We start from the raw sequence: 16,711 nt of genomic DNA on the forward strand, positions 1-16,711 counted from the left end.
TCATTTTATAGATGAGAACTGAGGCAAACAGGGTTAAGTGACTTGCCCAGGGTTACATACGTTGTAAGCTTTTGAGGCCCGATTTGAACTCATTTTCTTGACTACAGGATTGCTCTCAATATTCCATTCAGTTGTTAACTAAGGTGGAAAAACCCTTCCAGATGTCTTAGGTTATTAATGCTCTCTTCAGATTATATTGCCTTTCCTTATCTGTTTATATTATTCTCCTGGGAAACTAAAACTTTGTGAGAGAAGGAACTGTTTGGTTTGGTTTTGTCTTTATCTTTCCCTTCCCTACCACTCTTCCAAGGACTGCCACCAAGAACTAAGCATCTCTGGTGTGAGGACTGAGCCCTTTTCATGGCTGTTCATACAACTTTGGTGTCTACGTGTCCCTCAACTCCAAGAAGCTGTAGTAAGTATAGCAACCACCTTGATAAACCATGTCAGCAGATGGACTAAGCCAGATTGGGGGTAATGACAGTCCTCAAATCTTTTGGTGAATTAGGGGGATGTCTACCCCAAAGATGTGAAGACTTCCCTTGACAGAATGGATGGTTGAAAACAATTTGTTCCTAAAAAACAAACAAACAAAAAAAAACAAACTAGGGGAGGCTAGGTGGCATAGTGGATAAAGCACCCACCTTAGAGTCAGGAGTACCTGGGTTCAAATCTGGTCTCAGACAATAATTACCTAGCTGTGTGGCCTTGGGCAAGCCACTTAACCCCATTTGCCTTGCAAAAACCTAAAACAAACAAATAAACAAACAAAAAAAGGAACAATTTGTTCCAGTGGTTTGCCACTGAATGAGAAGAAAAAACTTTCTTGCAATTAGAGGAATCAAAAGTGAAAGGAGCTGACTCAGGAGTCACCCCACTCACTGCAGCTTTTCAGGGCAAGGCTGTCTGTCTCTCTCCTTATAAGATATGTTGTACTGGGGCTTCTGTTTCAAGTATGATTTGTATTTATACATATGCATTTGGATGAATGTTGAAAAACTTTCATAACATGTATTTGGAAAAATAAAAGATCAATATAAAAGCATGATTTGCACTTCATGGATGTATTGAGGTACTTTCCAACTCTCAGATTCTATGAAGGCATATAATTCAAGTTTTTAGGCTTTCAAATTTTCTTTCTATCCTGAATATAGAAGATAGAAGTTTTCTAAGTTGTTTTCTTTTTTTTTTTTTTTGCCTTTGTCCTCTTACTCCTTAAATCAAATACCTTTGGCTGTGTTAAATGTTATTGGTTGTTAAGAAGGTGGACATTAGGGATGACTAGGTGGCATGGGGATAGAGCACCGGTGCTAGAGTCAGGAGGACCTGAGTTAAAATCTGACCTCAGACACTTAATAATTACATAGCCCTGTGGCCTTGGGCAAGCCACTTAACCCTACCTGCCTTGCAAAAAAAAAAAAGGTGGACATTGGTAGGTGGAAGCCCTGGTATGGTTCATAAACTGGGAAGGAAAGGAATTGACAGTCTCTTAATTGGGAGCTAAGTTCAAGAGGAAATCTTGTTTCCACTCCTATCATAGCAGTGCACACCTCATTAGCAATACTGAGTTTGATGATCATCTGGGAATAAAAATCCACTTTGGTTTGTCTCTTATAGGAGAGTTTTCCCTGCAAATAACTATACTAAATTCATAGAACCACAGCTATAAAGCTGAAAGGTATCTTTGAGCTCATTAAGTGCCATTCACGCTTTTTACAGGTGAGGAAGCTGAGGCCCAGAAAAGTTAAGTCCAGTGCCATATAGTTATTAGATGCCTGACATTTAAATCAAGTTTTCCTGGCTCAAATTCTAGTTAGAAGAATGATTATTAAAAACTAATTAGGGGAGATCCATGCTTTTTCCCCCATCCAATTTTTCTTGTTTGAAACCCAGTCTTTGAAGGCCATAACTGACTTTTTTTTTAGGTTTTTGCAAGGCAAATGGGGTTAAGTGGCTTGCCCAAGGCCACACAGCTAGGTAATTATTAAGTGTCTGAGACCAGATTTGAACCCAGGGACTCCTGACTCCGAGGCCAGTGCTTTATACATTATGCCACCTAGCTGCCCCTCATAACTGACTTCTACTAGATACTTACCCTATCTAGACCTGGACACTCAATAATTACCTAGCTGCATGACCCTGAGCAAGTCACTTAACCCCATTGTCTTGCAAAAAAAATTTTTTTCTTTAAATTTTAAAAAATAAAAAAAATTCTGAGTGGTTAGCAAATAATGACAGAGAATGAATATTATAATGAGAGGTTGGCCTATTCTAATGAGGGGCTTGGGGTTGATGATGATGATGATGTCTTTCCTTCATTTTTTTTTTAGGTTTTTGCAAGGCAAATGGGGTTAAGTGGCTTGCCCAAGGCCACACGGCTAGGTAATTATTAAGTGTCTGAGGCTGGATTTGAACTCAGGTGCTCCTGACTCCAGGGCTGGTGCTTTATCCACTACACCACCTAGCCACCCCCTTTCCTTCATTCTTTTTTTTTTTTAGATTTTTTTTGCAAGGCAATGAGGTTAAGTGGCTTGCCAAAGGCCACACAGCTAGGTAATTATTAAGTGTCTGAGATCGGATTTGAACCCAGGTACTCCTGACTCCAAGGCCGGTGCTTTATCCATTGCGCCACCTAGCCGCCCCTCCTTTCCTTCATTCTTAAAGAAGACCATGATTTCAGGGAGGTAGCTACAATCCTTAGCATAATGTTATTTCATAGTAGATACTTCATAAATGTCTATTGACTGAGGACTAACTTAGCTAAGTTTGGCCATCACCTGCCAGCTGAACACCAGATGATAATATTTTGGCCATAGTCACTCATCTTGGTCTAAGTTCTTTCTTCTTCACTTGGAGGTTTTTGGGGGGGTGGTTGGGGGGAGTGGAAGTTTGGAAGATGGTGAAGCAAGGGACAGAATGGCAGGAAAGGAGGGCTCGGTATTGTACAGTAAAATGAACATAAGTGATTTTTTTTTTAGGTTTTTGCAAGGCAAATGGAGTTAAGTGGCTTGCCCAAGGCCACACAGCTAGGTAATTTTAAGTGTCTGGGACTGGATTTGAACCCAGGTACTCCTGACTCCAGGGCTGGTGTTTTATCCACTGTGCCACCTAGCCACCCTAGTGATTTTTCTTAAAGGACGATTTCTTTCAGAATTCTTTGCATGAAGTTGAATGCAAATTTATGTAAAGTGAGAACTGTCTTTAAGTGGTTTGGGGTTTCCAGTTCTAACTCTACTAAAATGTGGAGGAAATTAACTATCACTCATTTAGACTCTGGAATTTGAATTTTATAGTTATATTCAACATCACACCTGGAAACGTCACACATATAGTTTGATAATCCAAAAATAATAGTAGTTCACTTCTCTAATGTTTTTCATGGTGAATTTTTTTTTTACGGCAACTTTATGAGATCCGAACGGCAAGTTTTACGGAGGAGAAAACGGATTATTGTTGAATGTGGTTCTTCTGACTCAAGGATTTATGGTTTCTTTTTATTTAAAAAAAGATCCTAAAATAGCTTTTATTATGTTGCTTGATTGATGGACTGATTATTTACATATGTATATATAATATATTATATATACATATTTATATATATAATATATATTATTTATATATGTATATATGTGCGTATATACACACTATATATACACATACACATATATATGTATATATACACACATACATATATACATATATATGTATATATATATATACACACACACACACAGCTCAAACCTAAGGTTGGGCAGCTAAGTGGATCCAGTGCCATCTCCTTGAGTTCAAAGTCAGCCTCAGAGCCTTTTATCTAGCTGTGTGACCAAGTCGCTTAACCTTGTTTGCTTCAGTTTTCTTCTAAAATGAGCTGGAGGAGGAAAAATAGTTGCCAAGAAACCTGAATTATTTTTTTTAAAGGGCTCCAAATCCAAGGGCGGCCCCACACACCCTCCAGTCCAACCCTGGCTCCGTGACCCTGGGGGCAGGGAAGGGGAAGGAGCAGCGCCTCCGGAGCACGGCTGTGCGCATGCCCCGCGCTCGGGCGCGCAGCGGCGCGGAGGGGGCCGGGCCGCGCCGCGCGTGCGCGGTGAGCGCGGCCGGCTGTGGGCGGGTCCGGCTGGGCACCGGCCCGGAAGTCGGCGCTCGCCTCCTTTCCTTCCTTTCTCCCGCCCGGCGCCGGAGGCACGTCGGCCTTCGCTGGTGCCGGTGCCGCCGCCGCCGCCGCCGCCGCCGCCGCCTCTCGGGCCATCTCCGGGCGGTGCCGGGTGTGTCCGGCCCCCGCAGCCCCCCGCGATGGCGACGCGCTCGTGCCGGGAGAAGGCTCAGAAGCTGAACGAGCAGCACCAGCTGATCCTGGCCAAGCTGCTCCGGGAGGAGGACAACAAGTACTGCGCCGACTGCGAGGCCAAAGGTAGCGAGCGGGCCCCCTCCTCCCGCCGCCACCCGCCTGCTGGGGGTCGCGGCGACCCCGGGCCCGGGCCTCCGCCCCTCCCGCGCGGCCCCTTTTTAGTCGGATACGGCTATAAGTGGACGCGGGGGGGGGCATCCTCTTTCCTTTTTTGCTTTGTTTTTTGGCGAGTTGGTGGTGGGAGGTGGGTGAGACTGATCACGAGTCGGTGAGCAGGCATTTCATTTATTCTTGGAGACGCGGGGCACAGTGAGCCTGCCCGGGAAGGCTTCAGAGACCAGCTGCTGGGGCTCTGAAGGAGCCTGCCTCATGCCGGGCAGGGGGGATAGCACATGCAGATAACACACCTGCAGAAAAACTGCATTCTATTACTCTAATCGCCCAGTCGAGGTTAGAAATGCGTTTTATTGGTCCAGAGACATAAAACACCTGATTCCGGTCCGTGCCCTTGGAGGTTTGTTTGGTCTTTTTGGCCATCTGTGACACAGAAATCTTATACATAAAGATGTATAACTATGTGTGTGTGTGTATATATATATATATATATATATATGTATATATATATATATATATATATTTTCCATTTATTCAGGGGTAGACCTATTTTATCATTTCAAAAACTTGAACTTGAAAAATGTTTTGGTTATTTTACCAGAAAGTCATGGTTAAAAACATCCGTATTGGCATTCTTATGTTATTCCCCGTGAAGTAGGTAAATTTATCCAACAGCAAAGACTATATGCTTATTCTTGGCAGTGTTTGAAATTCCGGGCATTATTTAACCTAGTCTTTTCCTGAAGCTTCATTATCCACTGCTCATGTTCACTACATGAGTCATGTTTCAGTGCCTTGGTAATGCCTAGGCTAAGCAACATAACAATCAGAAAGTTTCTCAACCCCTAGTAGTGAATGTGGGCATAATCCTTCAGACCATTAGAACAACATTTTGAATGTGACATTCCTTTCTGGTTGAAGTTTTTTTGCTTTTTTTTTTTTCAAACAAGAGACATAATTCTGATAGTAATTGAAATTTTAGATGGTGTGATGTAACAAACTTATGTATAGGTGTGAGAATACTACCAAATGTTGTGAACTTTGTGTTAATCATTTTGGGTGATAAAAGTTCATTATTGTGAATAGAGTATTTTGAAAGCTCATTATATATATATACCATTTAATGTTGAATCTATGTGCTTACAGTAGTATACTAGCCTGCCTGCCATTTTGGGTAGTGTTTGTTTAAGTACATATACAGATAAATAGTATTTTATTAGTCTTATTCACCAGGGTCCATCATTAACTAGGTTTAACCTTAAGCCAAGACCTTTCATTTTTCTGAACCTAACTTTCACTATCTGCCTTTTGGAGGTATTAGACTAAATAAACCTATAGAGTTCATTCCAGCTTCAAAATTTTATGAGACAGTGAGCTGATGTTGCATCATTTGGTGCTGTTTACTAGATAGAAAATTTTCTTTTATAGCTCATATGCCCAGCTGAATGAAAAGTTAATTTGTTTGTGTTTATTTCGTTTTTGTTGATGTAGGTTTGGGGTGGATAGAAATGATATAGCACAAAATAATAAGTAGTTTGTCCCTACTTGAATCTAGGGAACTCTGGAATACGAAAGAGCGCACACACACGTGTGTGTGTGTGTGTGTGTGTGTGTGTGTGTGTGTGTGTGTGTGTGTATCTGGAATACACACACAATATGGATATAGGGGGATTTGACCTGGACTTTCTAATTCACTGATGTAGGGAAATCTTGCATAAGGGAGCTTTGTCTACCAAGGCACATCACACTGAGAACTTAATTGACTTTTCCAAAATTAAATAGCTACTGTTTGTCAGAGGCAACATTTGAACCCAGGCCTTCTTGTTTCTGAAGCCTGTTCTTCTTCCACCACCTCTTATGCCATTGCAACACAGTCTTTCCTAGTGAGCAAAACGACATAATTTGTTTCTTTTCTTTTTATCTGTAAGTCTTTTTTCTCAGTTCTTATTTTAAACTTTGCAAACAATATATTTAAAAATATTTTAAGAATAGAGAAGTTTAATACTATATAAAATATATTTCTTTGACAGCGAAATATATTGTTGCTGGGACCAGCATTCATTTTTAAATTAATATTGGTCATACAATTTTAACACTTGAAAATTGATGGCAGTTGTGCAATTTAAAGAACTTAATATTTTGTCTTTGGGGTAGGACTTTTAGGCATAAACATACAGCATAAGCTGTTTTGGTCTTGTTCCATGATACTAGTCTTATCATGGTTAAATATTTTCTTCTAATGAACCTCTTGAAGTTTTTTCATGACCTTTAGCTCAGCATACAACTTCCTGGTCAAATTTATAGCTTTAGAAAATAAAAGTTGGTGCAAGGTATACTTAGCCTGCTGATCTCCAGTTATATTTACCAAAATTAAAATTAGCTCTTTTTTCAGTAGATTATAGAACTCTGTAAATCAGATTTTAGAATCTTCCTGAGTTAGTAGTCTACAATCTTTTCTTACAATGACTCTGTTCAGGAAGTCACTTTTGAAAGAGGAAAAGGATGGTACAAGCCAGCTTCTTGCTGTTGATCCTACCCTTACCAAGACTGTCTGGAAACTTGGGAATCAGAACAGATGGAGCTATGTTTCTTCTCCCAGTCTTTTCCTTGACTTAGTGTGAATTTGAGTAACCCTACTGGGCTATTATTTGCTTCTAGAATTTGGAACACTTGAGAAGTTTGGGCATTTTGCCAGCTTGAAATCTAGTTGTAATATTTGAAGACTCATCCACCAGGCTATACCAAATAAGAAGTTAAAGGAATGGTTTTGATTTGGTTTAAATATTTGAAGCTCATTAATGAAAAATTTGGGTCACTTGTCCAGTCAGTTACTGGTAAGGTAACCTTATGAAAATATATAGGTGGAAGTCACTTAGGAATTCTTGGATTAGACAGAACCTTAGAATTCATAGGTAGAAGGGAATTTAAAGATCATCTAATCTGAGCATCTTCTCCACCCCCCCCACCCCCACCCCTATGAGGCCCAGAGAGATTATGCCTTGCTCAAGGCTAGTTAAAGAAATATTGGGCATTCAAAATTTTCAGCTAGTTACTGAAGAAACACTATGTGGATGTAGATTTGCAAACCTTTCCTGTTTTCCAACTGTTTCTCCCTAAAATAATAGATTTGCATTTGATTTTTATTGATAAGGTCTCAGTTATCATTGAACTCCTAACCTTGCCCCTAGGAGGGATCTAGACCCTTTTCTTGCTGAAAAATTAAATCATATACCAAAGTCTAATTTCTCAGCCCTTATTAGCTGAGAATAGTGAAGGAAAGCTGGACCCTTGTGTCCAAGGAACATTTCAAAAGTGTATTTCTGTGTAAAATATCTTGACTTAGTCTCTCTTGGATTGACATTGTTTCTGTGCTTGACAGCTGGAGATTGCAATACCAACAACCTACATCCCTCTCAAACTTGTATAACTACTTTATTTTCAGGAAGGGATCACCACTCCTAGTTGTAGCTACATTCTTTTATCTGTTTCTGCTTTGAAGGATTTTCACAAAGCCTTTAGTATTAAGATGTAGCAAAACTACAAAGGGTAAAACTAAAACTAATAGGTGGAATTTAGGGAATCAGATTTTGTCCAGAGAGCTAACTTTCTAAACTATCAGAGTTATCTCTAAACATAATAGTGTACTTTGTGATGAAATGAGAGTCTTTGCCAATGAACAGTTCTTGGCAGAAGCTGGTTCACTGCTTGTCAGGGATGCACTGAAGGGAATTCTTGGTCTGTTGACTCCTGTGACCTTTATAACTCCTAAGATTCTGCTGACTTTTCTATTCTTCTTGTTACTTATCTTCTACTCCTCCCTCCTTTTTTCCCAAATTCCAAATTGAAATACCTAGTGTAATAGCACTTTATAGTCTACAGGGAGATCCCAGGAAAAGGTATTTAATATAATCATGGAAATGAAGCTATTTTCAGATCTGTATGTTAGATAAGTCTTTTTTGATCTTAAATTGCAATGGGTGAAATTTGGATTTAAGCCAAAGATTAGTCCTGCTGATTATATTTGATTCTTGAAAACTGATGTAAATCAAAATTTACAAGCAAAGTAGAGGAAAGAGCTGTGTGGCTCAGTGAATAGAGTGCCAAGCTTAGAGTTAGGAAGATGAGTTCAAATCCAGCCTCAGAGACTTAGTCTTTGTGTGACCCTAGAAATGATGGCATGCAGTGACTTCACCCTTGTAAACTGTCTCAGCAGAAGGATCTAAACTAGCCAAGAAGCCTCAAACTTGTTGATGAGGGTTAGTCTACTTCAAGTATGTGAAGACTACCTGGCAGAATGAATGGTGTATGTGTACCAGAAGCCGTGAAGGAGGCTGAAGCAGGAGCTTTGGGGGGCTTAGAGCTTTGTTAGCTATCAAGATGCTAAGGTCATCAACTACTTCCTGAGCTATCACCAGACCTCTTGACTTTTGTCTTGGTACTGGACTTCAGTGATTCTGGAAGGGACAGTGAGGCTGACAACTTTGTGCTACTCTGCCTCACTTAAAATCTAGTCACTGTAAAGAGTGTGACATCACCCCATTGTGTTGTCATTGATCTTTGAAAACGAAAGAACTACCATCAATTTAACTTCTCCAGTATTTTTAGTTTTATTTATTTATTTTTTTTGTTTTTGCAAGGCAGTGGGATTACGTGATCTGCCCAAGGGCACACAGCTAAGTATTATTAAGTGTCTGAAGTTGGATTTGAACACAGGTCTTCCTGACCCCCGGGGCCAGAGCTCTATATACTAAGCCACCTAACTGCCCCCACTCCAGTATTTTTGCCAAGAAAAAAAATCTCATGAAGAATTGTTTCCCACCTGAACAACATAATATTTTACCCATAAGCAGTCACATTCTTTAAACAGCTAGGACTACTAAGGAATTTGACTTTTATTGTTACAAGCTTTTCTTTTTAGTGATTTCATCTAAAACTGAGCTTTATCAACCTTGTGTTTTGAAAATATTTTATTGCTATTATTTTTTTGTTGTCATTGTTGCAGAATTTCATAGAAAGTACTCTCTGTATTGATTGAGAGTTTTCAGTGCAAAGTACAGATTAGGTCCTTATTTCTGTTCTGTTATTGTTTAAATTGTCATATATTCTGATTCAGCATTCTATACTTGTATTTCTTTATCGTTATCATTAAAAAATTTCTCTTGGCACAGAAATACTTATTCACATATTATAAATTGTTTAGTCATTCTCTAATTGTTAGATGTAAAGGTTGTTCTTGCCTTTTGAAATTATAAATATGATGCTTAAAAAGTTCTAGAGACAGTTTCTGAGTAATTAATCATTTTTCTTAACATGGTAGCATATTAATAAAAGGGTCAGGGAAACTCTTGAATGCTAGAAACACCTCATGGAACTCATTTAAAGCTATGTACCCTTGGAAATGTGGGTGTTTTCTGAATAAGTAATGAAGAATGAATATTTTAATGAGAGGGGACTTGACTTTGATTTTGTCATTTACTTCCAAATCATTCTCCCAGCCTCAGACAGTTTTTTTTGGCAAGGCACTGGGGGTTAAATGACTTGCCCAAGGTCACACAGTTAGGTAATGATTACATGTCTGAGGTCACATTTGAACTCAGGTCCTCTTGACTCCAGGGCCAGTGCTCTATCCACTATACCACCTGGCTGCCCCAGCCTTGGACAGTTTAATCAAAGAATTTACCTCTATTCTGACCTGAGTAGAACATAATAGGTTACTGCACCTGAGTGAGGTATGAAGATAGCTAAGAAAGTTAATGCATCTTATTTATCAACAATGTCCTTTAGAGATTGAGAAATCCTATAGGCTTCTGAAAAAATTCTGCTCTCAATTCAATAATTCATTATCAATATGAGAAATAAATCTTTGCTCTCACGAAGTAGTGGATCATGACTTACACAGCACTTTGAGTATCCTTTTCACAGTGCTTATCCAAGGCAGGTCAGTTACTACTTCTCCAATTTTTCCTTAATATTTCAGCTGTAGAAGTGATCCTTTTACCATCTGACCTCTGGTGCCACTGTTTGACCTCTCATATGCACTTAATTATTTTTATGATTAACTTGTATTATGGTTATTTGGGTGTAAGTCTCACCTGTTCCACTTCCCCCTCATGTTCCTGGTAAAGGGGAAAGAACACTGGTTTTGTGGTCAGAAGATCTGGGTTAAAATTCTTCACTTGATGGTTATGACCTATGTGACCTTGGCCAGATTACCTGTTTCATCATTTATAAAATGAAATAGTTGGACTAGGTGACTTTAGTGGTAGAACTATGATTTTATATAGGACTGTTTAAGATCCCAGCTTTTCTGCTTCCTAGGTAGGATTCTGACTTGGGCAAGTCATTTTTCACTGGGTCTTGATGATTTCCTCATCTGTAAAATGAGAGTTGGATGAGTTGCTTTGAGGTTTCTTCCATATCTGATTCTGTGTTCCTATGATCCCTTTTCATCAATGCTTCTCTGACTAAGCAGGTGCTTACTGAATTGAACATACTTTTATACATATTTTACAAATGAGCAAACTGAGATAGTGACTAGTTCAAGGTTATACAGTTAGTAATTGACTGATCTCATCTTAAATCCAGATTTTCAATTCCAGAATTAGAATTAGATTGGATCCCAGAAGTTATCCATTTCTACCCACAAATGAACAAGCATATCCCCTGGAACAAAGATGTTTCCAGACCCTTAACAGGTCTGATGAAGTAGAGAGATGATTATTGATATGTTCATTAAGGAAGGCTTTATGAAAGAGGTGCCATTTAAATTGATCTCTAAAGGATAAATAGTAATACAGTGAATAAAAGAAAATATTCTAGATATTGGAATAAGTGGATGGATATTTGTCCTTCCTTCTCAAAGATGACCATGATTTTAGGGAGGGGATGGAATGACATGCATGCAAATTGGATTTGAGTGAATGGGATACTGTGCAATCACCAGCCTCACTTTCTCCTCTGCAGCCTTTTTGGTCAAGTGACCAGATATGAATCAGGACTACTGGAGATGGTCCTGAATGCGAGGCAATCAAGATTAAGTGTCTTGCCCAAGGTGCACATAGCTTGTAAGTGTCTGAGGCTGGATTTGAATTTAGGTGCTCTTGGCTTCAGGATTGGTAATTTACCTAATGCTCCACCTAGACTCTTATTACCTGGAGAACACAAAGGTAGAACTCACTGAGGGTTCAAGAAAGAGAGATTAATCCATTTGGATTCTAGCATAGAGTATGAGCTGAGTAATATAGAATAATACAGTGTGAAATGTGAGGGAAAGAATGGATATGTGGGAAGGGAGTTATCAAAATATTACCATAGTGAATAAAATGGAAGTATAGGAGATGAGGGAGATGAAGAGTCAAAGATAACACCAAGGTTTCAGGCTGGGAGATAGGGTGAATGGGTGGCACTCCTTAGAGAAATGGCGACATTCAGGTGAAGGTTTAGGAGAATGTTAAAATAACAGACATTCTGAGGTTGAGGTGCTGGTGGGACGTGTGTGTGTGTGTGTGTGTGTGTGTGTGTGTGTGTATATATATATATATATATATATATATATATATATATATAGAGAGAGAGAGAGAGAGAGAGAGAGAGAGAGAGAGGGCCAGTTGAGATGTTAGGACTAGAAATAGATATTTGAGAATTTTTTCCATAGAGAGTCATTGAAATCATGAAGGAAGATAATGATAGGAGGGCTAACTTTGGTTCTACTTTTGGCACAGATTTGGAACTTGCTGCTTCTCCTTCTAGGTTTTCATTCTGTTGAGGGAGCTTTGGTTTTCCTTGTCACCAAAGAAAGAAGAAGAGTCTTCAGAATCTCTGATATCACCATACCTTTCTCCCCAAGAGAGATAGAAGGATCTTTCCCCTTCAACCTCCAGTGCAGTGGGAATCTTCTTCATGTTGCCCAGGAGGACATAGGATGATTATGACTGATTTCTCAGAAACCTTCTTTGAAAGAGTTCAGAAATCTCCAGTATTAGTAGCTCCAGTCCTTCTGAGACTTTGGTTATTACATCCAAGGAGGGGTAGAGGAAGTACAGTAGGAAGAGTACTGGATTAAGTGTCAGAGGACCCAGGTTCATATTCTGGCTCAATGTGACCTTGAACAGTTTATTTAAACTTTGTCTACTTCATTTTTCTAAATCCATAAAATGAGGGGGTTGGACTGTGGCCTCTAAGGTTTCTTTAATGCTGACTCTTCTTTCCTTTTATCACCAGGCAGGTGGCTCATTCTACCTCCTTTTTCAGCATCTCCAGTGAAGGAAATTTTTTCTTCTATCAAGTCTTTTTTTTGGGGGGGGGTTTGCAAGGCAAATGGGGTTAAGTGGCTTGCCCAAGGCCACACAGCTAGATAATTATTAAGTGTCTAAGACCGGATTTGAACCCAGGTATTCCTGACTCCAGGGCCTGTGCTTTATCCACTGCCACCTAGCCGCCCCTCTGTCAAGTCTTAATGGACTTAATGGAACTTAAAAGTATTTTTGTCTGCAACTACTATACCTTGATCACAGAACAATCTCTGCCATGTTGTTTAAGATGTTTTTCCATCAGGTTGTTGTCCAGGGAAATATGCAAACATTTGAAGTTCCCCCAAATCATAATCCTTTCTTAAATCTGTATATACTTTGGGTGGTGATTTTGTGCCTGTGGTTTTTTAATTGTCAGTGACTTTCCCCCTCTGGCTACATGGAAGGGACTGGTGACAGCTAGAATGAGAACTCTTGGACTTTGACTAACAGCCTCCACTTAATCAGTTTGTAATTGTCCTTTTACTTGCTACTTCCTTCTCTCCTGGAGACTTTTTTAAAAATTAAAGTTAGTGTCACAACTTACCTTCCTTGACCACAGCAAGGTGGTAGTCCATAGCTTAGTGTGGTACCATTATACCACACTATATTTTATAATGATTCATGTGACCTTTGAAATAAAAAGGTTTGCTAGTGCTCTGTGGAAGTTAAGTTTTGAATCCAATTACATATACCATAGACAGAGGCTGTTTCTACCTAGTAGTCTTTTATTTACTTACTTTCTGGGTGGAGACTATGACAATATACTCTCATCCTTATTCCAATTCTTTTCAAGGGAAAATAAAAAACTGCTAAACTAGCTTGTTTGGTTATGATCATTGTTATTATTATGAATTAAGTTTTAAATACTTGACACCTTACTAACCCAACTTCTTTAAGTTGTTGATTAAACAAGTACTTCCAATACTGAGCAGGTAAGTATCAGAGTAGGATTTTTAGCACTGATCTTTTAATTCATGGTAATTTATTAGCAGTGTATGCCTTATCAGTCATCAAAACTGTCTGGTATTGGCTAAGAAATAGAGTAGTGGATCAGTGGAATAGATTAGGTACAGAAGAGTCAGCAGGAAATGATTATAATAATCTGCTGTTTAATAAACCCAAAGAATCCAGCTTCTGGGATAAGAACTCTCTCTTTGATAAAAACTGTTGAGAAAATTGGTAGTCCGGCAGAAACTTGTATTGGACCAATATCTCACACCATCTACCAAGATAAGATCAAAATGAGTACAGGATTTAGACATAAAAGACAATATTATAAGCAAACTAGGAGATCGAGGAATAGTTTACCTGTCTGATCTATGGAAAGGGAAACAGTTTGTGACCACGGAAGAGATGGAGAATATCATTAAAAACAAACTAGATAATTTTGATTACATTAAATTAAAATACTTTTGCACAGACAAAACCACTATAACCAAGATCAAAAGAAATGTAGTAAATTTTTTTTTTAGGTTTTTGCAAGGCAAATGGGGTTAAGTGGCTTGCCCAAGGCCACGCAGCTAGATAATCATTAAGTATTTGAGACCGGATTTGAACCCAGCTACTCCTGACTCTAGGGACGGTGCTTTATCCACTGTGCCACCTAGCCACCTGAAATGTAGTAAATTTGGAAACAATTTTTACAACTAGTTTTTCTGACAGAGGACTCATTTCTAAAATATATAGAGATTTGAGTCATTTATAAAGAAACAAGCCATTCTCCAATTGACAAAGGTCAAAGGATATGCAAAGTCAATTTACAGATGAGGAAATCAAAGCTATCCATGGTCATATGAAAAATTGTTCTAAATCATTACTGATTAGAGAAATGCAAATTAAAGCATCTCTGAGCCATCTCATACCTATCAGATTGGTCAATATGACCAGAAAGTACAGTGTTCAGTATTGGAGGGGATATGGAATATCTGGGACACTAATATATTATTGGTCAGGTTATGAACTCATCTGATGTGTTGGGAGAGCAATCTGGAGTTATGCTCAAAAGGCAATAAAAATGTGCACACCCTTTGATTCAGAAATACCCTACTGGGTCTATACTCTGAAGAGATCATGAGAAAGGGTAAAACATCACTTGTTCAAAAATATTCATATTAGCTCTGTTTGTTGTAGCAAATGTTCGGAAATTGAGGGAATGTCCATCAAATGGGGAATGACTGAACAAATTGTGGTATATGTGCGTTATGGAGCACTGTTGTTCTATTAGAAACCAAGAGGGATGGGATTTTAGAGAAGCCTGGAGGGATGAACTGATGCTGAGTGAGATGAACAGAACTAGAAGAACATTGAACACCCTAACAGTAACATGGGAGTGATAATCAACCTTAATGTTAATGGTCTTGCTCATTCCATCATTACCATAATCGGGGAGAATATCATCTCTATCCAGAGAAAGAACTGTGGAGTTGAAACAAAGACCAGTCTATTACCTTCAATTTTTTTGTGTCTTTTTTTTTTTGCTATCTCTAATATTTTATTTTCTCATCAAGGATATGATTTCTCTCTCAACACATTCAATTTCAATCAATGTATAGCATGGAAACAATGTAAAGATTATCAGACTGCCTTCAATGGGGGAGGTGGAGGGAAGAGGGTGGGGGAAAATTATAAAATTCAAAATCTTACAAAAAATGATAGGTAGAAACTACTATTGTATAACATTGGAAAACAATAAAATAGTAGTTTAAAAAAGCAGTATATGCCTTACTGCCTGATTTCAAGGAACATTTTGTTTAGAGAAAGATTAGCACACATGATTCAATTAGAGAACCATTAAAGTATAAAATGCTTGTCAGTGAGTATACATTCATTAGTTCAGAGCATATTAAGAACTAATGGGGCAGGAGGATGGAAGTTCAAACCTAGGGTCAGACATTTGAAACTTACTAGATGTGTGACCTTGGGCAAATCACTTAACCCAGACTGCCTCACATCCGGGGCCATCTCTGGTCATCCCGGATTCATATTTGACCACTGGATCAGATGACTCCAGAGGGGAAAATGAGACTGGTGATTTAGTGCAACACCCCCTCACTCAAATCCAATTCATGTGCTTTTCATGCATCACGTTCCTGATATCATGGGCTTCTTTGAGAATGAACCACAAACATTATGAAGAGTTAATATTCTACCTTTCATGTAAAAGCATTAAAATATTAGTTTTAATATGTCTTGGAGAGGTAGAAGCTGTGTGTAGAAATGGAATCTCCACTTTAGTTTCATGTATTTTTTTCAAGCTTTTTTTTTTTTTTTTTTTTTTTTAGGTTTTTGCAAGGCAAATGGGGTTAAGTGGTCTGCCCAAGGCCACACAGCTAGGTAATTAAGTGTCTGAGGCCAGATTTGAACTCAGGTACTCCTGACTCTAGGGCTGGTGCTCTGTGCACTGCACCACCTAGCTGTCCCTCAAGCTTTCTTTTATTTGATTTATTTATTTATTTATTTGCAGGGCAATTGGGTTAAATGACTAGCCTGAGTTCACACTGCTAGGTAATTAATTATTAAGTTTCTGAAGTCATATTTGACCTCAAGTCCTCTTGACTCCAGGGCCAGTATTCTAACCACTGTGTCACTTGATTTATTCTTTTATTCTTTAATTCCTTTAAATAAACATAGAGCAATAATTTAAACTTGGCTAAGTAGATTGTAAATTGGATTGTAGACTATATTAGATGGCCACATCTTCATCATCTTACCTGAAAATTAATAACTGTTAAAGTTTGAGAAACTTCAAAAGAAATTTTGCCTGATTTACTGACATTCTAGAGATTTAAAACATTTATGCTCATCTCTTTCTTCATTTATAAACTTTAGGAATTTAGAACTGGAAAGCATCTTTGAGATTATTTAGTTCAACCTCTATTTTTATAGTATGAGAGATTACCCAGAGTTTTTTAATTGTTATAGCCTTTTTTTAAAGATATTCAAAACAAGAACCATAGTT

The 16,711-nt window shown here is 38.6% G+C and overlaps 1 protein-coding gene across 4 annotated transcripts in view; it reads left to right on the plus strand.

The window, feature by feature from the left end:
* Window positions 1–345: 345 nt before the first annotated feature.
* SMAP1 (small ArfGAP 1) overlaps window positions 346–16,711 on the plus strand; it is a 274,830-nt gene continuing 258,464 nt past the window's right edge. Inside the window, exon 1 of one of the 4 annotated variants that reach the window (XM_074237307.1) lies at window positions 346–415. In XM_074237307.1, coding sequence (XP_074093408.1) covers window positions 361–415 — 55 coding nt within the window. In that variant the 5' untranslated portion in view covers window positions 346–360. Of the gene's footprint in view, window positions 416–4,196; window positions 4,412–16,711 lie in introns of those variants that run through there. The other 3 variants (XM_074237313.1, XM_074237309.1, XM_074237308.1) reach the window with 3 other exon arrangements.

The sequence above is a fragment of the Macrotis lagotis genome, chromosome 5 (genome assembly GCF_037893015.1).
Source record: "Macrotis lagotis isolate mMagLag1 chromosome 5, bilby.v1.9.chrom.fasta, whole genome shotgun sequence".
NCBI classification, from domain to species: domain Eukaryota; kingdom Metazoa; phylum Chordata; class Mammalia; order Peramelemorphia; family Peramelidae; genus Macrotis; species Macrotis lagotis.